The 25,152-nt window shown below is 46.6% G+C and overlaps 2 protein-coding genes across 2 annotated transcripts; one reads left to right on the top strand and one right to left on the bottom strand.

Annotated features, from left to right (window-relative positions):
* Positions 1-7: 7 nt before the first annotated feature.
* On the bottom strand, positions 8-2,797 carry LOC143474390 (trypsin-like). Its single transcript, XM_076971856.1, has 6 exons — positions 2,756-2,797; positions 2,057-2,213; positions 1,287-1,385; positions 1,016-1,176; positions 636-772; positions 8-471 (listed from the first exon to the last, which is right to left on the bottom strand). The coding sequence occupies exons 1-6, from the start codon at positions 2,793-2,795 to the stop codon at positions 319-321; spliced, it is 747 nt and encodes a 248-aa protein (XP_076827971.1). The 5' UTR covers positions 2,796-2,797; the 3' UTR covers positions 8-318.
* A 1,100-nt stretch (positions 2,798-3,897) lies between these two features.
* On the top strand, positions 3,898-9,137 carry LOC143474391 (serine protease 1-like). Its single transcript, XM_076971857.1, has 5 exons — positions 3,898-3,942; positions 4,234-4,387; positions 4,604-4,863; positions 7,949-8,085; positions 8,344-9,137. Exons 1-5 carry the CDS (start codon positions 3,906-3,908, stop codon positions 8,491-8,493), a joined length of 738 nt encoding a protein of 245 aa, XP_076827972.1. The 5' UTR covers positions 3,898-3,905; the 3' UTR covers positions 8,494-9,137.
* Positions 9,138-25,152: the final 16,015 nt, after the last annotated feature.

A 25,152-nucleotide genomic window follows, 5' to 3' on the forward strand; every position in this document is an offset into this window, starting at 1 on the left:
TTCTGTTTCTGCCCAGTGATTGGGTAACCTTGGATATAACACTGTTTTACAGTCACCACTGACACAGCGAGGGAGTAACTCACAGTTTATTTGTGTACACCAGTCCAGCATATGGCTGATTACTAAAGGGAAATAAAAGCTTTAAAGTGCAAAGCGATAAAAAGGAATGAATTTCCCAAATCATGCAGGATTATACACTGATAAAAAGGAATGAAGGAGGGATGATTGAAAAGGGTGTGAATAAAGAGAGAGAGAGAGAGAGAGAGAGAGAGAGAGAGAGAGAGAGGCAGAAGTAGCAGTGGAGTTCAAGCAGAGACTTTAAGGGTTGGCAGCCATGACATCTTTGATCCAGTAGAGGTACTCGCACACCTTGACATACACTCCTGGGTAGCCTGGCAGACCACAGCCCTGACCCCACGACACCAGGCCATGGACCTCTCCATCGCATACTAGCGGGCTGCCGGCATCGCCCTGGCAACAAGAAGAAAATCATTCAAGAACCATTTCAATTCAAACGGGAGTTTTTAAATCTCCAGCCGCGGTCAGAAATAGTTTCTGTGTAGTGTTTCTGAAGCGTCAGGTCCGTGATCCATCACAAGTCCAGGTGGGGACTGCAGGGCTCTGGCCGTACGTACGCTGCACGCATCTTGGCCCCCCTCGGCATGGCCGGCACACAGCATCCTTTGAGTCAGCAGACCAGGGTAGGACGTCTCACACACCTCGTCACTCACAACTGGCACATCCGCACACTGCAGGTGGAAAGGCATAAATGCTGTTTGGAGAATAACAGAAAACAAAACAGATACTGTAAACAACCAATTCACACTTCTTTAATATATACATTCATGAACAAGTGTATTTGAACAGCTGTATCCTGTATTACACCCTTAGGGTCAATGCCGATATTCCTAATAACTACAAGAAAGATCCAATATGTCTTGAAAGCCAAGATTCACACTAAAATGGCAATATTTTTGGTAGAATGTAGAATTCTGGATGTGGGTGAAGTACGTACAGGTGTCAGAGTAGATAGATCCCCACCCAGAGACGGTACACGGCATCCCTGCATATGGACAACCAGTGGGCAGAGATATGGGTCTAACAGCATCAGTCACTTTCACTGGGTGGAAGAGCTTAATCAGCATGATGTCGTAGTCCAGAGTCTGGTAATTATAGCTGGAGATACGAGAGGTTAATGGGGCCAGTGTTTCAGTGGGATCTGCAGACCACGAGGTGTCTTAATGCTAGATGTATTAGTGGTCTTGGTGGTCTGGGACAATGCTTGCCTGGGGTGCCAGATGATGTTGTCTGTCTTCAGAAGCTGCTCCGTGCCTTCAAACACACGTACATTGTGATCACCCAAAATCAGCTGCATGCTGTATGGACTATTAGGTGGAGAGAAAGTGACAAACAGAAATGAGAAACTGTTTCAACCTCTCACTTAACTGCAATTCATAATAATGCACAAAGTGACCATTTTGTTAGGGGAGTTGGACAAAATAATGAAAACAGCACATGAAAAAGCACAGAGGCCTTTAAATGGAGAAGTTGCAGAAGCTACAAAATAAGTCAGAGATACAGGCCTTTATTACGTGGCCTTTTAAAGCAACATGAGGCAACACAGGCAAGACTGGGCACAAACTAGGACCAACAATGAATGAGTTGACCTGAACAGTCTCAAAAACATTCATAGCAAGTATTGTATGTCATACTCAAATTTATGACAAACATACACTTAATTAACAATCTGAACTCCACATAATTAAGTTTATTGCTTAAATGTGAAACATGATAGCAGACCCATAAGTTGTGCTTTTATTTTCTATTTATGTATCATTATTTAAATGTTACTTTTATGTTTTTTATTATTTCATTACAGGAATATAAATCAAAAAGTCTTAATAATTTTTACGTGCTTAATACTTTTCTTAATGTTTCTTTTATTTTCTCCTCTATCTGTACATTACACCTCCGAAATGAAATGAACTGTTTTATGCCTTAAATGCGTTCTTTGATTCAATAATAAAGAATGTGTGTATTTTCATGCAGTACTCACTTGTACCAGCACTGGGCAGTAGAGAGCACCCACTGTTCATTGATGAGCACGCCACCACAGAAGTGATAACCATAGTTGAGTGAGACCATCCATGGCTGTGAGTGAGGGCTGCATTCATAGCCTCCCACAATCCTTCCATCAAAGCTGGGTGCTGCCACTGTCACACACACACACACACACACACACACACACACACACACACACACACACACACACACACACACACATTTTGGAGTTATGCAATAACTGATTAATGAAAAGGCCACAGTTGAAACAAACTGTGTGAATAAGTAAATAAGTAAATAAACTGAGTAAATAAAGCAAACTCTCTCCCAACATCTAAGCATGCATGGTCCCGGTTCTCAGCTAGAGCAAGTAACTTCCACTCTTCACTTCTCAGCAAAGCGTCTCCGCTAAGATCTGTCCTACCTCCTCTGTTTACCCCAGCACAGCTGGAAACATAGTCATCATCTAACTGCACTTGCAAACTCACCTTTTAAAAAACAAAAACCAAAGATGTACTTCTATCTATGGTCATTGAATCCAGGTAAAGCAAAGATTTCATTTCTGGTTTAGGCAACACAACCAAGGAACTGAATCTGTTTTTTAACATCAGAGGCACCGAATCAGTGAAGCTGACCCGCTAATATTTACAACATGCAGAAGAATGTAAGATGAGAACAAAGTCTCGGTGGTTACCAGCAGCTCCCACTAGTGTCAGCAGAATAAGCATCGCCATGATGAACACTTCAGCAGCGCAAACAGTGGCTGCTGCTTCAAGCATTATATATGATCTTCACCCTCCCTCTTCCCTCTTTCTCTCTCTCTCTCTCTCTCTCTCTCTCTCTCTCTCTCACACACACACACACACACACACACACACACACACACACACACACACACACACACACACACACACACACACACACCTGTTAACATATCTCTGTTGGAAGGCCAGTAACTGAAATAACAGTAGCGTTCTCTCTTAATTTAAAATACATGTAAATCTTAACAGCCATCTTGCCTGAATCACGTTATTGCAGTCAATCCTGGACCACATTAGGTAATATTCTCAAAATTATGCATAGAAATTTTAACTTAACCTTGTCGACTTGTAAAGCTGTCTTTATAATTCTACCTGTCCTTCAGTTGATATCAAGTACTGTGTGAAATAGACACGTGTTGTCCTGACCCTGCTACTCCAAAATAACCTGTCTGAGATGTTAGATATTATGCTATCTTCAAAAAGCTGATATCAAGGCTGAGAGTCAAACATCTGTAGTAAACATTGTGTACAATTAAGGATAATGTTTTGATGATAAAATGTATAGAAACATTGAGTTTACGTTTTTAACTACAGCTGTAAATTATTCTGCAGAGATGCCTTTTGGTCTGTGCTGCTGGTTGCATGGCAGATCTAAACTTTACATTTACTAAACAAGATGGTTCTCTAAAAATTCACCAATTTCCCATTGAAATCTACTTTGTATTTGCAAAATATTTCAGGAAAATTACATTCTGGCATGATAATATTGGAAAATGTTTATTCTGATTAGATGTATTTTAATTGATCTAGATCTAAAAGCTCACATAGGAAGGCTGGTTTGTGTGTGTGTGTGTGTGTGTGTGAGACAAAGAAAGATAGTTGTTGAGGGGAGAGAGAGAGTGAGTGAGTGAGAGAGAGAGAGAGAGAGAGAGAGAGAGAGACAGAGAGACAGAGAGAGAAAAAGTGGGTGTGTAAGAGAGAGAGAGACAGAGAGAAAGAGAGAGAGAGAGAAAGAGAATGTTCTCACTACTATAAATGCAGCTTTCAGGGACCGTGTTCAGTCAGACGAACAGAATAGGCAACATGATGATCTTACTGTTAGCACTTCTGGGTACTGCAGGTAAGGAAAATGAAGAAATAGGCACAATAAGATATTTCAGTGTAAATATTTATGCACTAGCATTTATAGTATCTTTACACAAAACATAGGCTGTAGATGATCTAATTATTTATATTTACCTGAGTAACTATTTTTCTTTTACTTTACCTTTATAGTAGAGCTAAATTACTTAATATATATAACTCTCTCTCTCTCTCTCTATGTGGGTGTGTGTGTGTGTGTGTGTGTGTGTGTGTGTGTGTGTGTGTGTGTGTGTGTGTGTGTGTGTGTGTGTGTGTGTGTTTACCACAGCTGCAGCACCATTGAATGATAAGATAGTTGGTGGTTATGAGTGCGAGTCTCACTCTAAGCCTTGGCAAGTTACTCTGAACATTGGATATCATTACTGTGGTGGCTCCCTCATCAATGATCAATGGGTCATTTCTGCTGCCCACTGCTGGATTGAGTTAGTATTGCAAATGTCCTAACCATCAATTTATCTATTGCTAATATCAGCTGAAGTTATGCTAATGCACCGTTCAGACCTTTTCTCTTTCTCCTTTACTATATCACAAATACTATATCACAAAATTACATAGAATTTTAATAGCTGCTAATGAACTTTGACAGATATGAAAACTGAATACATGAAGCAATTTAAAGATTTCTTTCCGTCTCTTAGCCCATATGCCCAAATTGTTATCCTGGGAGAGCACCACATCTGGATGTATGAGGGTACAGAACAGTACATGGGTGTGGATGCCATCTACTGGCACCATAGTTATGATTACCTGTCTCTAGACTTTGACATCATGCTGATGAAGCTGTCTCACCCTGTCACCACAAATAAGTTTGTCAAGCCTATTGCTCTGCCTAAGGCTTGTCCTACTCCTGGGGACATGTGCGTGGTGTCTGGCTGGGGCAACATCTATTCAGATTCAGGTCAGTAGAAGTTGGTTGAATCAAAACATTTGCAGGTCTTCTACTTCAAGTCTACATGACTGTCTTTATTTACACGATATTCTTGATTTTGCTACACTTAAATTAAGAGCCATTTTTAGTTTTGAATGAGTTTGTTTCATCACCCACATGGCAACTTTATATATCCTGTGGGTTAAGGGTGCATTACTCAAGATTTAATAAATACCGCCATCTAGCGGATAAGTAGGCGAACATAACAAAACTCGATTTTTTAAAAGCTCTTTAGCTCCATCTTCAAATGATCCACTGGAATCATTGTTGTGCGATCTCGGTATCGTGTGGCATAAACTCGAATGTTATTAGGAACATACTACGTTTCGTTTTATTAAAAATTAACATGAATAGGCCTATTTTCAGAGTACACGGGTTGGAACAAAATCATCTCAAACGTGACGATGACATGTAACCAGCGTAAACTATGCCTAGCTCATGCTGTTTCACCAACTTTTTTGAAACTGAGAGCTATTTCTTGGGTGCAGATGAATGCGAAGATAAACACTTCTGAAATAACAAACTTCCACACTTTACCTTTAATTATATGATTCTATATATTCAATTCTTAATTCATCATGTTAATGATTTCTCAAAAATTAGATGCAAAAAAAAAAAAAAAAAGTAGCATCACATTGACCACATAGCTCCTCTGTCATCTAATTTTTTTTCGTTACCCCATGTATTAAGATCAGTAACTGGGCTGCATCAGCACAACTCTCCAGAGACAACACAAAAAGATTTTAAAAAATCATCCGCTTTATTTTGTTTTGTCATAACTTTTATGAACAGAATTTCTTGGCGTAGCCAAGTGGCGGAGGGGGTTCGGTTTGGTGACCTCAAGATTCAGTTTTTTCTTTTTGCGGATGATGTGGTCCTGTTGGTATCATCAGGCCAAGACGTAGAGTTCTCACTGCATCAGCACCTCTAAACCTGAGACCATGGTGCTCAGTCGGACCACGGTGGAGTGCCCTCTCTGGGTTGGGAGCGAGTCTTTACCTCAAGTATCTCGGGTTCTTGTTCACAAGTGAGGGAAGGATGGAATGAGAGACTGACAGGCAGATCGGTGCAACACTGTGGCCACTGTACTGGACCGTTGTGGTGAAGAGAGAGCTGAGCCAAAAGTCAAAGCTCCTGATTTACTGATCAATCTACGTTTCGATTCTCTGGGGAGTGACCAAAGAATGAGATCGCAAATACAAGCAGCTGAAATTTAGTTTTCTCTGCAGGGCTCCCCCTTAGAGATAAGGTGTGGAGTATAGTCATCCGGGAGAGACTCGGAGTAGAGTCACTGCTCCTCCATGTAGAGAGGAGCCAGGTGAGGTGGTTCGGGCATCTGGGCCGGATGCCACCTGGACGCCTCCCTTGTGAGGCTCTCCGGGCATGTCCAACTGGGAGGAGACCCCGGGCAAGACCCAGGACACGCTAGAGCAGGGGTTCTTAACCTTTTTCACTGTGCGACCCCCTTTTAGGCTCCGGTAAATTTCGCGACCCCCCCCCCCCCCCCCCGTTTACGTTCTAAACACTCCACAGCTTTTGATTGCAAACTCGAATGCTTCGTCTGCAAATGACGTAGCAACTTGGAGGGCCTGAGACTTTCCTTGGTTAGCACTTCGCCACAAACAAGACACCAGGGTTGCCAACTCTCACGCATTGAGCCTGAGACACACGAATTTGACTATTTTCACACGCTCTCACGCCACACATCCGATTTTTCACGGCGAAAAAAAACTAGTTTATTTACCTCTGATCCATATCTATGATTCAATGAGTTACTAGTTCGCTCTGGCACCGATCACCGGTGATCGATCGATCGCGATATAACACTTAATTTGTGTCCATTGTACACCCGCCCGGTAACAATTTACACTCGCCACCCCCTCCAGGTTCAAATCTCACTCCAAGCGATCTTGAAAAGTTGGCAACCCTGAACACACTGCGGTCGTGCATCCTCTCCTTCGCTTGTCTGCGTAAATCCATATTCTAAGTACTTTTCATATTTTCTCACTTTCTTCGTTTTTTTCTGTTCTGAAGTTCCTGGAAGTGGGCGTTTTGCATCCCCACTTTCAGTTCGACGTTCTACAAAACGCTCCATGTTAATCCAGCCTGGACGAGCGGAGCCACAATGAGGCAGTTTGATTCAATAAACTTTACTGAATCAGCCTGCCTCATTCAGAGTCTTGATTCAGGTTCGCGCATGCACGTTGTGGCTACGCTTGTCCAGGCTGAGTAAAGAACAACAAAATTTAGCTCCGAACCTGATTCGTCGCACATTTAACTCAGAAAACACCTTATTTTGTGTCACATTCGCGACCCCCTTGGAAGTACGTCGCGACCCCCAGGGGGGTCGCGACCCCCAGGTTAAGAACCCCTGCGCTAGAGCAATTATATCGCTCGGCTGTCCTGGGAACACCTCGGTATCCCCCCAGAAGAGCTAGAAGAGGTGGCTGGGGAGAGGGAAACCTGGGCGTCTCTGCTTAGGTTACTGCCCCTGTGACCCACACCCGGATAAGCAGATGAAAATGGAAGGATGGGCATTGTTTTGTAGCTCAATGTCCAAATTCCCACTTGATCCGTCTCGTTTGCCTGGAGAGGGACACATTTGAAAATGTTTCCTTTGTATCGGGACAAAGTAGCGTCAACATTTGTTGACAAACTCCTCATCAGAGAAAGGTTTTTGGGGGGATTTTACCATTTTTGGGGATGTTACAAAGCTGGTGTAAGCAGGACTCCTGGTCCTGATTCCTGACTAAATGTCCACACATTTAGTTTTGACTTCTAATTTAACAACGATCCCACGTGGGCTGGTGAGAGGAAGTCAGAGGGCCAGATGTGACCCGCGAGGCATACAGTGACCAGGTCCGGGATCCCGTAGTATACTTGTGTCTAATTGTATATTACTTGTCCAGGAGGAACGTCTAACTTGATTCGCTTGCAATAATAATATTTCCATTTTGGAAAATCACTTTGAAGGTTAATTCAGAATATTAGGTCATTGTACGTCTTAAACACATCCAACCTTTACTTAAACACTTCCTCCCTTCCTCTTTTTAAGTGTTCAACCCATTTAACCTCCAGTGTGTAGAAGTGCCAATTCTCTCCCATGAGGTGTGTGAAAACTCCTATCCAGGCAAGATCACAAATAACATGATCTGCGCTGGCTATCTGGAGGGAGGCAAGGATGCTTGTCAGGTATGCCATGTATTCTTATACATTTAATATGCATTTGTGAAATCATTTAATCATCACATTTTAATTTATTTAATGGTTTCACATATAAGTGATTTTATATTTAATGAGTATACCATGGCATGAATGAATTATAAATGCATATGAATGAACTGCATCTGCTTACACCATGTAAACATTGTGTATACAGCTTAATGAACTAAAGGTTATGAAGGTAGCTCATAACTCTTAGCTCTTTCCTTTTCTGGATGTCTCTCTCAGGGTGATTCTGGTGGTCCTCTGGTGTGTAACGGTGTACTGCAGGGCATTGTATCATGGGGTTATGGCTGTGCCCAGCCTGATCTCCCTGGTGTCTACACCAAAGTTTGTGCTCTGCTGCCCTGGATACATGACATTCTTGAAAATTACTAGGCCTCCAGGCAACCAGAGAGACACCCTTCTGAATCTTCCACAGCAACAATACTTTTCTGGGTTTACATAATTCTCATGTAATATAACAATAATGGGTGTTAATGACAGAATGTAATAAAACCTAATGAATACAACCATTTAATAAACCCTACACCTAATGAATATATAAACCTTGTTCTATGTTGACATTCATACAGTACATTGAACATAAATCGATCCTGTTTAGTTACTGTCACATAATTCCTGTCACATTGTACTAACATGGGGACATAGAGACATACCCATGCAGAAACAGCACATACAGCCAAACACTATATTGTGTTGATCTTCCAATTATGCAACATCCAAATGTTTTTATTATTTCTGCTATTTTTACACAATCAACACACAATCTAAACTCACATCCAACCTTTGCATTCCTGCCACCTTCCTACACAAGTCAAATTCATCAAATCACAGTCTAAATGTTAAGAATATTTTAGCACGTTAACAGTTTAGGAGTGTAACTTCCGTCATATCTCTAAGGGGGATGGACTTTTCATGCTAAGCAGAGACAAATTATAGGTAGTCATTACAGTCTGATCTGGGACATATTAGCAAAGAAAGGTCTTCCTGTGATTTAAGGAATAAAAGCTCCACTGAAGTGATGCCATTGTAACCCACATTTTACATGCAAACTGTACTTTTTGAAGGTATTTCATATATATATATATATATATATATATATATATATATATATATATATATATATATATACGTCATTTCATATATATATATATATATATATATATACGTCTGTGTCTTGTGATAATCTGTCTCACCTGTGGCTAATGTGGTTTGTCTATTTATTGTGCGCTCGCGCAGTGTCCTGTGCTCGTCGTTGTCTGAGTCTGAACGTTTCTTGTTTATGTTAGTGTTTATACGTGCACATACTGCGCTATTCGTTGTCACAATAAAAGTGACATCTGTGACCAAGCCTGGATTTGTGTCTCGTCCTTCACGCTGCACCCGACGACACAATTTCAAATAAACACCATTAGTAACATTTGAACACTATTCTCAGCCTGTGTGCATGACAAAGTAGCTGGTATGTATATACACAACATTTTTATAATGTACGTCCACCATTAATAACTTTTATCACTGAAGATCATCTGTGATTTCAACAGAAATTGAGTAAAAATATGACCTCGTGCTCAGTGTAACGTGGCTCGCGCCACGGAGCGAGAGGACGGACACAAGTGCTGAGAAGAGCGAGATTTATTCAGGGGAATACCGTATTCATCGTCGGATAGCCAGGCAGGGTCGATAGCAGGAGGGCAGTCCGAAAAGCACGCATACACTGGCATGATGAACACAAGGAAACACAACCAGGGAGGGAGACACAGAGCACAAGGAAATAAACGGGCGAAAACAAAACACGAAAGCACGGGGTCAGATACACGAACTAACAGCATACAATAATCAAAGAGTAACAACAAAATACCGGACGAAGGACAAGGGAGACTCAGGGGTTTATATACATAGAACTAGACAAGGATCAGGTGCAACAATGATACAGGGGCGTGGTAACTAACAAGGGATTAATCAAAACTAACGAGCAGGGCGGGACAAACGGGCAAGAACACAGACACGAGGGAACCCAGAGTGACAGCTAGGAGAGGGGGCGTAGCCGCACGTGACAGAACCCCCCCTCAAAGCGTGCCACTCCGGGGCACGTAAGGGCAGACAGGACAGGGAACCAGACTAGGACAAGACAGGGAACCACGGAACACGGCGAGGGACAGGGACAGCAGACACGGGACAGACCGGAGGAACAGACCAGGGGAAAGCAGGGCACGGAGACCGGGGCATGGCAGGGACAGAGAAACCAGAGACTGGCCAGGAGTCGGGCTGGGGCATGGCGGTACACGGGGCACAGGGAGACCGGACCGGGCAAGAAGCAGGAGCAGGGCTGGACAGTACAGGACTGGGGACAGACACGGGAGTGGGGCCAGGGGACAAGGCAGAGGCAAACACTGAGGTGAAGACAGCATGGACCACAGAGACAGGCACGGGCACAAAGCGGGTCGTGACTTGGGGAACAGACACGGGGACAGGGACCTGGAAGAACTGACCAGACACAAACACAGGGACGGGTACAAGGACACGAACAGGCACACACACAGGAACTGGGACCAACACAAATCCAGGGACAGAACACGGGAGCAAGGGGAACACGGGTACAGAGGCAGGTGTACAGGGCAGAGCAGAGGGCACATAAAGTCCGGGCCCAATAGAGGGCAGCACAGTCTCTGGAGGAACAGGCGCGGTCCGCTGGCGGGCAGCGGGAACAGGCGGCGTCCGCTGGCGGGCAGCGGGAACAGGCGGCGTCCGCTGGCGGGCAGCGGGAACAGGAGCCGTCCGCTGGCGGGCAGCGGGAACAGGAGCCGTCCGCTGGCGGGCAGCGGGAACAGGAGCCGGCAGACAGGCAGCGGGAACAGGAGCCGGCAGACAGGCAGCGGGAACAGGAGCCGGCAGACAGGCAGCGGGAACAGGAGCCGGCGTGGATGACCCCTCCTGGGTCGCGGAGACAGGAGCCGGCGTGGACGACCCCTCCTGGGTCGCGGAGACAGGAACCGGCGTGGGTGAGACGTCCTCGGGGGGCGGAGTCGCCGCACTGACGTCCTCGGGGGGCGGAGTCGCCGCACTGACGTCCTCGGGGGGCGGAGTCGCCGCACTGACGTCCTCGGGGGGCGGAGCCACCATACTGACGTCATCGGGGGGCGTGTCCGCCAAGCCGACGTGGCTTGTACTCCCCCCCAAAAAATACATGGGGGTGTCCTGTGGAGTAGCCGGCGGGATCAGCGGTGTTCGGTCCTCCTCCTCAGTGTCCGGGTTGAGCCTGGAAGAACACAAAGACACACACGCCCCTCGGTGGCTCTCTCTGCGATGGCTCCGCCTCCTCTGAGGCGTCGGAAGCTCGCAGCAGCCATTGAGAGCCGACCGAGGGGTAAGCCAAAACTCGTCTGTGCATTCCCTCCGTCTGCCCGCTGCTTGTACCACAGGTTGCTCACCCCTGTGGCGTTCGTCAAGCAGGGCAGACTCACAGCGCTCAAAAGGAGTCTTGCCGCGAAAGCCAGTAGTGAGAGACTGCGCTTTCTTCGGTCTGCGACGAGACTTCCTTGTTCCCACAGCGCCAGGGGTATTCCTGTCTCCGGCTCGTTCGCGCTGTAACACATGAGAGTTAAACTGCACGGAAGCAGCCAACAACTCGTTACAGCGACTAAACTCACCGGAGTCTCGCTCTCTCGCTGTGTCCTGGATAGTTCCGGTATTATGTAACGTGGCTCGCGCCACGGAGCGAGAGGACGGACACAAGTGCTGAGAAGAGCGAGATTTATTCAGGGGAATACCGTATTCATCGTCGGATAGCCAGGCAGGGTCGATAGCAGGAGGGCAGTCCGAAAAGCACGCATACACTGGCATGATGAACACAAGGAAACACAACCAGGGAGGGAGACACAGAGCACAAGGAAATAAACGGGCGAAAACAAAACACGAAAGCACGGGGTCAGATACACGAACTAACAGCATACAATAATCAAAGAGTAACAACAAAATACCGGACGAAGGACAAGGGAGACTCAGGGGTTTATATACATAGAACTAGACAAGGATCAGGTGCAACAATGATACAGGGGCGTGGTAACTAACAAGGGATTAATCAAAACTAACGAGCAGGGTGGGACAAACGGGCAAGAACACAGACACGAGGGAACCCAGAGTGACAGCTAGGAGAGGGGGCGTAGCCGCACGTGACACTCAGTTTATTGCATATATTTATTTATAAATCATATATAAATGATATCGAAACTAGACAGAGAAAAATACAGCGTAAGGAAAACTTGAGATAGACCAGCTGTAACGTATAGAACACGCTGAGAGGGATCCTGATGCGGAATAACACGTTCTTTATTTGAATAACTCTGTACAACAAGCCACACGATGAGCAAAGTGACGTATGGCAGGTGCAGAGCAGTAGCGTGGGAGCGGTGGTCAGTGCGGTCCAGGGTCGAGAGGCGAGGGCAGAGTCCGGGAGGTAACCAAGGATCAGGCAGGAGACGTGGTCTAGGGGACAAGCAGAGTTCGGCACACAGAGAGACAATCAGGAATGACGGCTTGGTATGCAACGACATGAGGCAATACTTCGCAACCAGGAAGTGAAGTCTGGGTGCTTAAGTATGCCCGGAATGTGGGCGTGGTGGTGAGACAGGTGAACGTGATTATGTTATCTGCTATTCCTGACAGTACCCCCCCCGCAACGGAGCGTCTCCAGACGCTCCACGCCGCGAAGGCGGCCGGCCACGGCCCCGGGGGGCGGGGAAATGCGGGTGTGCAGCGTGAAAGTCGGCGATGAGCGACGGGCAGAGGACATCGCGAGCGGCTACCCAGGCTCGTTCCTCGGGACCATAACCCTCCCAGTCGACGAGATACTGGAGACCCCCACGCCGTCGACGTGATTCCAGCAGCTCCCGTACTATATACGCAGGTCGGCCGTCAATGTCCAGGGGCTCGGGGGGGGCGATCCAGAACCGGGGCTACAGACATGGGACTGTAGTGAACAGGCTTTAGGAGGGATACGTGGAAGACGGGATGGACGCGGTATTGAGGGGGCAGCAGCAGTTCGTAGGAAACAGCGTTTATCCTGCGGGTAATCTTGAACGGCCCGATGTATCTAGACTTGAGCTTATGGCAAGGCTGGCGTAGGTTCAAGTTACGAGTGGAGAGCCATACTCGCTGACCGGGGTGATATATGAGCGCGGGGAGACGACGGCGGTCAGCGTTCATACGACGAGTGTGGAGCGCGCGCCGCAGCTTAACGTGTGCGAGCTCCCAGGTGCGGGCACTGTTCTTTAACCAGTCATCCAGAGCGGGGATGTCAGAGGGGGTTTTATCCCAGGGGAAGAACGGCGGCTGGTAGCCGTACACACACTGGAAAGGAGTCAGTTTGGTGGATGAATGTATGATGGAATTGCGTGCGTATTCAGCCCAGGGGACGTACTTGTGCCAGTCTTTCTGGGAAGAGCAGTATTGGCGGAGAAAGCGACCTAGCTCTTGATTGTAGCGCTCCACTTCTCCGTTGGATTGGGGGTGGTATCCGGAGGTTAGACTGGCGGTTATTCCGAGTAACTTGCAGAATTGGGTCCAGACACGGGAGGTGAATTGCACGCCTCTATCCGATACGATATCCTCGGGTAACCCATATATCCGGAAGACGTAGTGGAACACGTCAGAGGCCGTCTCCATGGCAGTGGGCAGTTTCGAGCGAGGGATCAGACGACACATCTTGGAGAACCTATCCACCATCACGATTATCACCGTGTTACCGCCCGAGACAGGCAGGTCCGTAACAAAGTCGATGGCCAGATGAGACCACGGACGGCGGGGTATCGGCAAGGGGAGGAGCTGACCAGTGGGCAGTGCTCGGGGTGTGCGCGATTGTGCGCATACAACACAGGCGAGTACGTAGTCGCGAATGTCCTCCTCCCAGGACGGCCACCAGTATTTCTGGGCGATCAGGTGTTTGGTGCGAGTTATACCAGGATGACCTGTGCCCGGCGTATCGTGTGCAAGTTGGAGGAGGCGTCCCCGGAGCGGGACCGGGACGTATTGTTTTCCATCGGGACTATCTGCAGGGCCTGGGTCGGCGCGGAGGGCTTCCTCCAGTTCGTCCTGAACATCCCACCGGATGAGGTCAACGAAACAGGATTCTCCGAGAATATGGTTAGGTATCTCGCCGCTCGGCGTCTTCTCGTGAATCCGGGATAATGCATCGGCCTTGGTGTTCTTGGATCCAGGTCGGTAATGTACTGTGAATCTGAAGCGGGTGAAAAACAGCGCCCATCTGGCCTGCCGGGGATTGAGTCGCCTAGCGGACTTGAGATACTCCAGGTTCTTATGGTCTGTATATACCTGGAAAGGGTGCTCTGCTCCCTCTAACCAGTGCCGCCAGTGTTCGAGAGCCAGTTTCATGGCCAGGAGTTCGCGGTCGCCCACGCCATAGTTCACCTCGGCCGGTTGTAATTTTTTGGAAAGATAGGCACACGGGAACAGTTTGGGTGGATTGCCTTGTCTCTGTGAAAGCACTGCCCCCACGCCAACGTCGGATGCATCGACCTCAACGATGAAAGGTAACGAAGGGTCCGGGAGATGCAATATGGGAGCGCTGGTGAACGCGGTTTTCAGCGCTTTAAACGCCTGTTCCGCTTTGGGTGTCCATATGAAGTGGCGCTTCTTTCCCCCTTTCAGGAGATCGGTAAGGGGGGCCGCCACCGAACCGAAACCCCTGATGAACCGACGACAGAAGTTGGCGAATCCGAGGAAGCGCTGGAGATCTTTAACGGAACGGGGAACAGGCCAGTTTGTGACTGCGTCTACCTTGTTGTTGTCCATACTGATGCAACCCGGCGATAGGGTACAGCCAAGGAAGGAGATGACAGGTGCATGAAACTCGCATTTCTCCGCCTTCACGTACAAGCCGTTCTCTCGCAGACGCTGGAGGACCGAAGAGACGTGAGTTATGTGTTCCTGGATAGAGGGGGAATAGATCAAGATATCGTCTATGTAAACAAACACGTATTTATCAATCATGTCTCGGAATATGTCGTCCATGAAAGCTTGGAACACTGACGGGCTATTAGACAGCCCGTATGGCATTACTAGGTACTCATAGTGCCCCCTGGCGGTGACGAAGGCTGTCTTCCACTCGTCACCAGCGCGAATTCTAATCAGGTTGTAGGCACTCCTGAGATCAAGCTTCGTGAACACTGCAGCCCCCATTAGTCGCTCTTGTGAGGCAGAGATGAAGGGTAGAGGGTAAGCATATTTAGGCGTGACAGCATTCAGGGCTCGATAATCAATACAGGGATGTAACCCCCCGTCCTTCTTCTCTACGAAGAAAAATCCAGCCGCGACAGGAGATGTCGACGGGCGAATAAACCCCTTCTGTAGGGCCTCACTGACATAAGATTCCATAGCGGCATCTTCTGGGCGGGAGAGCGGGTACGGCTTAGTTCTCTTGGGCAAGGTTACCCCGGGAAGGAGGTCGATGGCACAGTCGCAGGTTCTGTGTGGAGGGAGTAAACTGGCACGCTCCTTACTGAATACGTCAGCGAATTCTCTGTACTGCTCAGGGACCGCATCGGAGAGAGGTGTGTGAGGACTCTCAACCATCGAGGAGCGAAGGGGTAAATGCATACAATCCTGCTGGCAATGCGATCTCCACGCAACTAATTCGCGTCTTTGCCACGAAATGACAGGGTCATGTTCTCTTAGCCAGGGGAAACCGAGGATGACAGAATCGCGAGGAGCGGAGACCAGGAAGAACTGCCTCATCTCGGTATGGAACAGCCCGACACGGAGGAGCAAGGGCTTGGTACGTCGGTCAACTAATCCGGTACCTATGGGTTGTCCGCTTACTGAGTTAACTCGGAAAGGGGGGTTTACCTCCTCAACGGGGATGTTTAACGATCTGGCTAGTTCGCTGTCGAGAAAGTCCCCTCCTGCGCCTGAGTCAACTAACGCTGAGTAGCTGCGAGTTACACCTCCCCAGGTGAGCTGTATAGGTAGGTTAAATTGGGAATTACCACAAAGAGAAAGTAATGGAGGGCTTACTTTTGCTTGAGAGGGGGAATTCCCACGGAGACGAGGTGGTCATGTGGAACATCGGTCTCGGAAATGACCTTCCTCGCCACAGTAGAGGCAGAGTCCTTCGCGCATGCGACGCGCCCTCTCCCGGGGAGTGAGTGGAGACCGGCCCAGCTGCATCGCTTCGGAGTACTCTCGATTGTCCTCTCCGGGGAGACGAGACGACTGGTGAGAAAGAGTGGAAGTGCGTACACCTGCTGTGTTAGGACGGTGAGTAGTGAGCAGCTTATCTATGTTCACTGCTGCTTGTATGAACTCGGAAAGAGTTAAATCTTCATCTTTACAGGCCAACTCAATCTGCAGATCGGTTCTGAGACCGCGGCGGAACACCGTCTTGAGGGCAGTTCCACTCCAGCCACTGCCAGCAGCCAATGTACGAAATTCTCTGGCATAGTCTGCCGCGCTGCGTCTCCCCTGCTTGATTTCACATAACTGGGTGCCGACATCACGCCCGGCGGCGGGGTGATCGAAGACGGATCGGAGCAGTTCGGAGAAGTGGCGCTCCGTATTCAGGGAGTCGTCTCCGCTACTCCAAAGAGCAGTAGCCCAAGCTCCTGCCTCTCCCGTCAGGAATGTCAGCATAAAATCCACCTTTTGACGATCCGTCTGGAACAGGGCCGGGTGATAGGTGAAGTACATGGAGCACTGCATCAGGAAGTTCTTGCAACGCTCCGGAGACCCGTCATATCGTTCAGGTAGGGCAACTGGCATATTGGCGGGATGCATCGCAACGGTCAGGGGGGCAGAAGACACAGGGCTGGCACCTTGGACGTTCTGGCGTGCAGATTTGGTGAGGGCACGGAGCGCGGTTTCTTGGTTACACGCTGTCTCGGTGAGCTGTTGTATACGCTCCGTCAGGGCCGCGATAGTCGCCTCTTGGCGAGCTAGGTGAGCCTGTGTTTCCGCAGGATCCATGGGAAAGGCGAAGTATTCTGTAACGTATAGAACACGCTGAGAGGGATCCTGATGCGGAATAACACGTTCTTTATTTGAATAACTCTGTACAACAAGCCACACGATGAGCAAAGTGACGTATGGCAGGTGCAGAGCAGTAGCGTGGGAGCGGTGGTCAGTGCGGTCCAGGGTCGAGAGGCGAGGGCAGAGTCCGGGAGGTAACCAAGGATCAGGCAGGAGACGTGGTCTAGGGGACAAGCAGAGTTCGGCACACAGAGAGACAATCAGGAATGACGGCTTGGTATGCAACGACATGAGGCAATACTTCGCAACCAGGAAGTGAAGTCTGGGTGCTTAAGTATGCCCGGAATGTGGGCGTGGTGGTGAGACAGGTGAACGTGATTATGTTATCTGCTATTCCTGACACCAGCGAGAATGGTGCAGAAAGAGAGAGAGAGAGAGAGAGAGGGGGGGGGGGGAGCCGACTGGGGCCACATATACTACGGGCATGAAATAACTCAGCAGTGAGACACAACGTCTGTCTTATGTTGTGGAAAAACAGGTGCAGGCCATCACTGCTGATTGAGCCTGCGGGAGCTGGCTCGTGGGCTCCCTCCTGTGGCGGCAGATGGCACATCCCTGGAGCCAGCCCTGACAGTTACATTTACAGTAAATTTACATTTACGGCATTTAGCAGACGCACTTATCCAGAGTGACTTACAAAAGTGTTTTGCATCTGATCACAGAATTCATCCTAGGTAATAGTACGGATAGGCCAGAATTCAAGACACCGTTGAGTCAGACTACTACTAAACTACAGGAGTCAATATCATTACCTAGTGTTTGCAAGTTAAACGTTTGCCAAGAAGCACAAATAACCATAGACAGACATACAATTTAAGAACAAAAGCAAGTGCCAAGTTAGTGCTCTGTTAAGAACAAACAGGTGAGTCTTCAGTCTACGCTTGAAGATAGCAATAGAATCTCCAGTCCGAGCATCTAATGGAAGATCGTTCCACCATCTTGGAGCCAGGACGGAGAATAGACTGGAGCTTTGTCTTCCATAAGACTTTAAGCATGGAGATTCGAGTCGAGCCAAGCTTGAGGTTCTGAGTGTTCGCTATACGGATCGGCTTTTTACCATGGACATCATGTAGGGAGGGGCTAGTCCATTTTTGGCTTTGTAAGCAAGCATCAAGGTTTTATATCTGATGTGCACCGCTACTGGAAGCCAGTGAAGAGAGCGTAGCAGAGGAGTCACATGTGAGAACTTGGGGAGATTGAAGACCAGTCATGCTGCAGCATTCTGAATTAGTTGTAGAGGTCTGATGGCCCGTAGAGGAAGACCTGCAAGTAGAGAATTGCAGTAGTCCAGCTTTGAGATGACTAGAGAAGGGTCTTATTCTCCGTATGTTGCAGAGGAGAAATCTGCAGGATCTCGTCAGTTTTGAAACGTGTTGAGAAGGACAACTGGTTGTCCAACGTTACACCCAGGCTTCAAGCAGTTTCTGATGGTGTTAACAAGGTGTTCTCAAAGGAAACTGTGAGGTTGTTGTGTTTGAGTGTCTATGAGTATCTGTTTCACTTTAATAAAAGTGAAACTAATAAGATCTTGCTTCTACCCTCGCGTTACAATTATTGTTATTTTGTGAAATTCATCAACAAACAGGTTCTTATCTTTGTATTATACATCATATGTGATTGTAATTGAACACTCCCAGATACATCAGGCTATTTATTCTTTATCATTTTCTCTCACAAATGTATTACTCAATTCTGGAAATAATGCAACTTGTGGCCTTTTTTCTTACCGGTAGAGTTTTTGTTCACTGACAACACTAAATGGACACAATCATTCACTATGCCCAGAGGAAGTTGTGATACCAGTGGTAATAATTTAAAGTATATAGTTTTCATAACTACAGATGACAGAATGACAGGATAATAGACTTGCACATTTTAATAACCTCAGTCAGTAACAATGTCTTCACCAACCACACCCACCATATATACCTGTTCCTTGTATGTAAATAAATCCCCTAGTTGCATTCTTTTCATTTGTTTCCTTGTATGCATATAGACCCCCTGCATTCTTTGCGAAGTGGCCTCATTGCTTAACATTTCTGAACTGTTCTTTTGCAGTAAAATGTTGCCAGTGTACCACCTTGCTTAGCTCATTTCCTTGAATGCCTCGTTAGCCCTTTTGGTCTGATACCACCCTTGTATCTTCTACACTCCCTAGCAAACGAAGAGAAAAAACCAAGGGCCCTTACTGCTACAGCATGATGAACTTGCATAGATGGGAGTCTAAACTCCTGTTCCCAACAAGACAAGCAGTGCTGTTAGCCAGTGTAGCAGTGGTGGCTGGTCAATACGGGGCGCCGCCCACATAATATTGTTCTGATATTAAAATGAGTTCATTATAAACTGCGATAGTGAGGAAATTATTTAGTCACACTGTGTGTCTAATATAGCCATGTTTGAATTTATTAAAAGAGTAAACACATAATTGTATTTAATTGCTTACATTGTGCACACTTCCTGGTTGGGGCGTCGGTCTAATGGGAGTGAATGTAGATGCGTAAACTTTTGCCAAGCACGTGATCTGAGGCTGCAGTTTAATTGGTTGGTTTCAGATTTTCCACGGGGCGCAGCTCTCTGCGCCCCGGACACACCTACTCTTGTTGGTAGGGTCAGTCATCTCGGTTCGTTAACTCGGTTCACGTTGAATAGCTACAGGTTGGAGCAGCATATCTTACAAAATGAGAGGAAAATTCAGTTTTAGATTTACAAAAAAAATCCTTTCACACAGCGTTCACTTGAATAGAAAAAAGGATGAAGGACCTTGGCCCGGATCAACCAAATGTTGTGCAGTGCTTGATCAAGGTAAGCTGAAAACAGAGCTTAGTCTCATCTACAGCAAGGAAGAGTTCAATGCCTGTTGTGGTGCTGTGGGCCTATTCCAGCTGTTTATGGAATATAATCTAGAAGAAGTCTTTTCAGAGACTGTCACACTCCTGAAGATCCTGATTACCACACCCATGACCACAGCAGAAGCTGAAAGGTGCTTCTCAACACCAGTAGCGAACCGTGACCTTTAAACCTGGGCCCGCTACCCCCCCCCCTCCCCCCCGAAATTTTTTTTTTCCTTTCTTAATAAACTAAATAAAGAAAAACTGAGATGACAGTACAGCTTTAAAAACGCAATAAACAATAATATCTGTACTAGATAACATCTTAAGCAAAATAAGTTTCCAAACAAAATAAGGTTCACAGCTCCGTGGTTCTCGGAAGCGGAATATGTAAACAACGCGCACGAGGACGTCAAAGGGATGAATCGAAACTAGCTAGCGATGGTGCTAACGACAGCTAGCGTCGCCACAGCGGGCGGAAATTATCATACAGTTAAGCCCGCCCACTAAGAGAGAAGATATGATTGGTCAATTTTGCTGTCATTTGAAACTGGTATTGCGCTGAATTATAACTGCCAGGCCCTCTGTAAACGAACAGCGGGCATCACAGTCCTGATAGGGGGAGACACAGGCTCACAGGCTTCCACTCAACCCCTCACCTTCCAACACAGATTGAATAGACACGGGTGAATATTTTATTTGCTTATATTTTTGTAATTGTTTAGATGTCGAATGTCAAACTGTAAGTAGATAAAATAAAATTGGATAATTATATATATAATGCTTTAAGAATATTTTAGGCCCTCTGAGAGGGCGTAGAGGGCCCTGACGGTTCCCCACTGCTCAACACTAAAAAGGATTAAGACTTTTCTGAGAAACTCAATGACCCAGGACAGACTGAATGCATTGGCCATCTTGTCAATGGAGAAAAGACTAGTCACAGATTACTGAATTTAACAAAAATGTAATTGAGAAATTTGCAAGCCAGAAGGAAAAGAGGGCAAAATTCATGTTCAAATAAATAAAGAGCACTAAGACTGCTTTATTTGTTTTAAAAAATTTTGCGCCCCCCTCAATTTTTATTGCACCAGCCGCCACTGCAGTGTAGTATACCAACCATTTCAACTTGTGCTCAATAGAGGTCACTGCCAAATAAATATGTTCACGTGTATTAATTAAGAAAAAAAATTAAGGAAAAACGAACATCCTAGATCTCAATTAATAAAATATTCCAGTTGTAAATCTTTATTTATTACATAGTGGAATGCGTTGAGAAAAAAATATCAATATAAATCAGCATTATTATCCCATAGAGGTCTGGATTTGGAATCATACTCAAAATCAAAGTGGAAAATCAAATGACAGGCTGATCCAACTTCCTCAAGGAAAGTTAAAATGAGGCTCAGTAGTATGTGTGGCCTTCATGTGCCTCCCTACAATGCCTGGGTATGCTCCTGATGAGGCTATGGCAAATATCCCAGATTATCACAGACCTGGATTAAAGCATCAGTCAACTCCTGGACAGTCTGTGATGCAGCGTGGCATTGGTGGATGGAACAAGACATGATGTCCCAGATGTGCTCGATTGGATTCAGGTCTGAGGGACGAGCATGCCAGTCCTTAGGATCAATGCCTTCATCATGCAGGAACTGCTGACACATTTATGGCATTTATGGCATTTAGCAGATGCTCTTATCCAGAGCGACTTACAAAAGTGCTTTGCATCTGATCACAGAATTCATCCTAGGTAATAGTACGGATAGGCCAGAATTCAAAATACCACTGAGTCAGACTACTACTGAACTACAGGAGTCAATGTCATTACATAGTGTTTTGCAAGTTAGACGTTTGCCAAGAAGCACAAATAACCATAGACAGACATACAATTTAAGAACAGCAAGTGGTATCAGCTGAGTTAGTGCTCTGGTAAGAACTCAACAAACAGGTGGGTCTTCAGTCTACGCTTGAAGATAGCAATAGACTCTGCAGTCCGAGCAGCTAATGGAAGATCATTCCACCATCTTGGAGCCAGGATGGAGAATAGTCTGGAGCTTTGTCTTCCAAGAGACTTTAAGCATGGAGTTTCGGGTCGAGCCAAGCTTGAGGTTCGGAGTGTTCGCTGTACGGATTGGCTTTTGACCATGGACATCATGTAGAGAGGGGCCAGTCCATTTTTGGCTTTGTAAGCAAGCATCAAGGTTTTATATCTGATGCGTGCCGCTACTGGAAGCCAGTGAAGAGAGCGTAGCAGAGGAGTCACATGTAAGAACTTGGGGAGATTGAAGACTAGTCATGCTGCAGCATTCTGAATTAGTTGTAGAGGTCTGATGGCCCGTAGAGGAAGACCTGCTAGTAGGGAATTGCAGTAGTCCATCTTAGAGATTACTAGAGACTGCACAAGCACTTGAGTAGATTCCTGTGAAAGGAAGGGTCAAATTCTCCGTATGTTGCAGAGGAAAAATCTGCAGGATCTGGTCAGTTTTCAAATGTGTTGAGAAGGACAACTCATTGAGCAGTTCGAGCAGATTCTGATGGTGTTAACAAGGTGTTCTCAAAGGAAACTGTGAGGTCGTGGTGTGGGTTTGGGGTTCCTGGAATGTACAGAAGCTCAGTTTTGCTAGGGTTGAGCTTCAAGTGGTGAGTAGTCATCCATGAAGCAATATCTGCTAAGCATACCGAGATACGCCTAGAAACCTGGGTGTCAGAATGAGGGAAGGAAAGAATTAGCTAGGTGTCTTCAGCATAGCAATGATAAGAGAAACATGAGACAAAATAATGTCACCAAGGGAACGAGTATATAAAGAGAAGAGAAGAGGGCCTAGGACCGAGCCTTGGGGGACTCCAGTGGAGAGTTTATATAGATTGGATGTAGATCCTCTCCATGTTACCTGATAAGAAGGGTCTTCAAGATATGACTGGAACCATTTCCAAGCAAGGCCAGTCACACCAAGGCTAGAAAGAACAGAGAGGAGGATGTTGTGGTTGACAGTGTCAAAGGCTGCAGAAAGATCTAGAAGAATTGAAACTGATGATAGCTTGTTAGCCTTGGCAGCATGGAGCTTCTCAGTCATTACTTTGAGGGCAGTTTCTGTTGAGTGTGCCCGTTTGAAGCCAGACTGATTAGGATCATGGAGTCGGTTCTGGGTGAGGAAGAGAGATAATTGGTCATAGACTGCTCGTTCCAGAGTTTTTGATAGAAAAGAAAGAAGTGATACCAGTCTGTAGTTGTTCATGTCAGAGGTGTCAAGTGTTGCTTTTTTCAGGATTGGTACCGCCCTTGCCATCTTGAACATGGTAGGTTCATGACCCGAAACTAAGGAGTTGTTGATGATTGCTGAGATGAACAGAAGGAGTTCTCTTGACATATTCTGGAAAAGAGTGGAAGGAATTGGATCCAGTGGGACACACTTTAGCCACATGAGGCCAAGCATTGTCAAATGTAAATGTGCCATATTTTGTCAATTGTGATTTTTCACCACAATCGAAATTTGTCCTCCGCTTTTTACCCATCTGTGCAGTTAGAACACACACACACACTAGTGATTACTAGGGGGCTGTGGATCACATGTGCCCAGAGCGGTGGGCAGCCCTAACCCGGTGCCCAGGGAACAGTTGAGGTTAGGTGCCTTGCTCAAGGGCACCTCAGTCATGGCCTCAGGTCTGGGAATCGAACCCACAACCCTCCGGTCACAAGACCAGTTCTCTACCACCAGGCCATGACTGCCCCTTGTCATGTATCCGAAGGAATTCAGGGCCCACTGCACCAGCATATGGTCTCACAATGGGTCTGAACATCTCATCCTGGTACCCAATGGCAGTCAGGGTACCTCTGGCTAGCACATGGAGGTCTTTGCAGCCCTCCAAATAAATGCCTCCCCACACCATTACTGACCCACTGCCAAACCTGCTATGCAGGAGGATGTTGCAGGCAATAGAACATTCTCCATGGCGTCTCCAGACTCTGTCACATCTGTCACATGTGCTCAGTGTGAACTTGCTCTCATCCATGAACAGCACAGAGTGCCAATGGCAAATTGGCCAATATTGGTGTTCTCTGGCAAATGTCAATCGCCCTGCACGGTGGGCTGTAAGCACAAGCCCCACATGTGGACGTCCCTCATGTAGACTGTTTCTGACATGGAGAAACATGGATATTAGTGGCCTTCTGGAGGTCATTTTGCAGGGCTCTGGCACTGCTCCTCATATTCCTCCTTGTACAAAGGAGGAGGTAGTAGTCTTGCTGCTGGGTTGTTGCCCTCCTATGGCCCCTCCTTGTCTCTGGGTGTTCTGGCTTGTCTCCTGGTATCTGCTCCATGCTCTGGATACTGTGCTGAGAGACACAGCAAATCTCGCCACAGCTCACATTGATGTGCTATCATGGATGAGCTGCACTACCTGAACAACTTCTGTGGGTTGTAGACACTGCATCATGCTACCTCTATGGTGAGAGAACTGACAAAATTCCAAAGTGACCAAACCATCAGCCAGAAAAGATGAGAACAGACAAAAGGTCTGTGGTCACCATCTGCAGAACCACTCCTTTATAGGGGGTGTCTTGCTAATTGCCTCTAATTTTTACATGTTGTCTGTTCCATTTGCACAAAAGCATGTGAAATTAGTTCACAATCAGTGTTGTTTCCTAACTGAACAGGTTGGTTTCACAGAAGTCAATCAATCAATCATCATTTATTTCTATACAGTGTTGCGAATAACGCCGTTAAAAATAACGACGTTAGAAAACGGCGTCCTTTTGTCAGTAACGGGATAATATAATTACTTTTCCTGTTGTTACAACGCCGTTGACATTACTGGTCATTAAAAGCGGTGCGTTACTATATATTGATATACTAACAGTAATGCGAGCTGACCCCTGCCCAGGCTAGTGAGGAGTAACAGATCTCGATAGGTCATAGTTCTCGGTGTAACACCTGTTTAACTTAACAAGTCAGTAAGCGGTTGGCTAAGGCAGCGTTATGGTAGCCAATCAGAGCCCGTGTTTTTTACACGCATGCCAAAGCACACCAGTGACACACGACACAGACTGAGAAGAGGCAGAAATGGCAAGTCAGGAGCAAGCCGAAGAAAATTTTGCATTTTCAAGGTGGCGATATAAACATTATTTAAGAAAATACTTGAGGTTCCTGAATGTCTACCAGACTGGGTA

Source organism: Brachyhypopomus gauderio, chromosome 13 (assembly GCF_052324685.1).
Source record: "Brachyhypopomus gauderio isolate BG-103 chromosome 13, BGAUD_0.2, whole genome shotgun sequence".
Taxonomy (NCBI): Eukaryota; Metazoa; Chordata; class Actinopteri; order Gymnotiformes; family Hypopomidae; genus Brachyhypopomus; species Brachyhypopomus gauderio.

Bases quoted from the DNA above. Each gene is read 5' to 3' on its own strand.
- LOC143474390 (XM_076971856.1), bottom strand. From the start codon at position 2,795: ATGGCGATGCTTATTCTGCTGACACTAGTGGGAGCTGCTG. The intron at 1,386-2,056 runs GTGAGTACTGCA...TCCACCTAATAG, and splicing joins ACTGCCCAGTGCTGGTACAA to TCCATACAGCATGCAGCTGA. The intron at 472-635 runs GTACGTACGGCC...TCTTGTTGCCAG, and splicing joins GGGGCCAAGATGCGTGCAGC to GGCGATGCCGGCAGCCCGCT.
- LOC143474391 (XM_076971857.1), top strand. From the start codon at position 3,906: ATGATGATCTTACTGTTAGCACTTCTGGGTACTGCAG. The intron at 3,943-4,233 runs GTAAGGAAAATG...TGTTTACCACAG, and splicing joins AGCACTTCTGGGTACTGCAG to CTGCAGCACCATTGAATGAT. The intron at 4,388-4,603 runs GTTAGTATTGCA...TCCGTCTCTTAG, and splicing joins GCTGCCCACTGCTGGATTGA to CCCATATGCCCAAATTGTTA.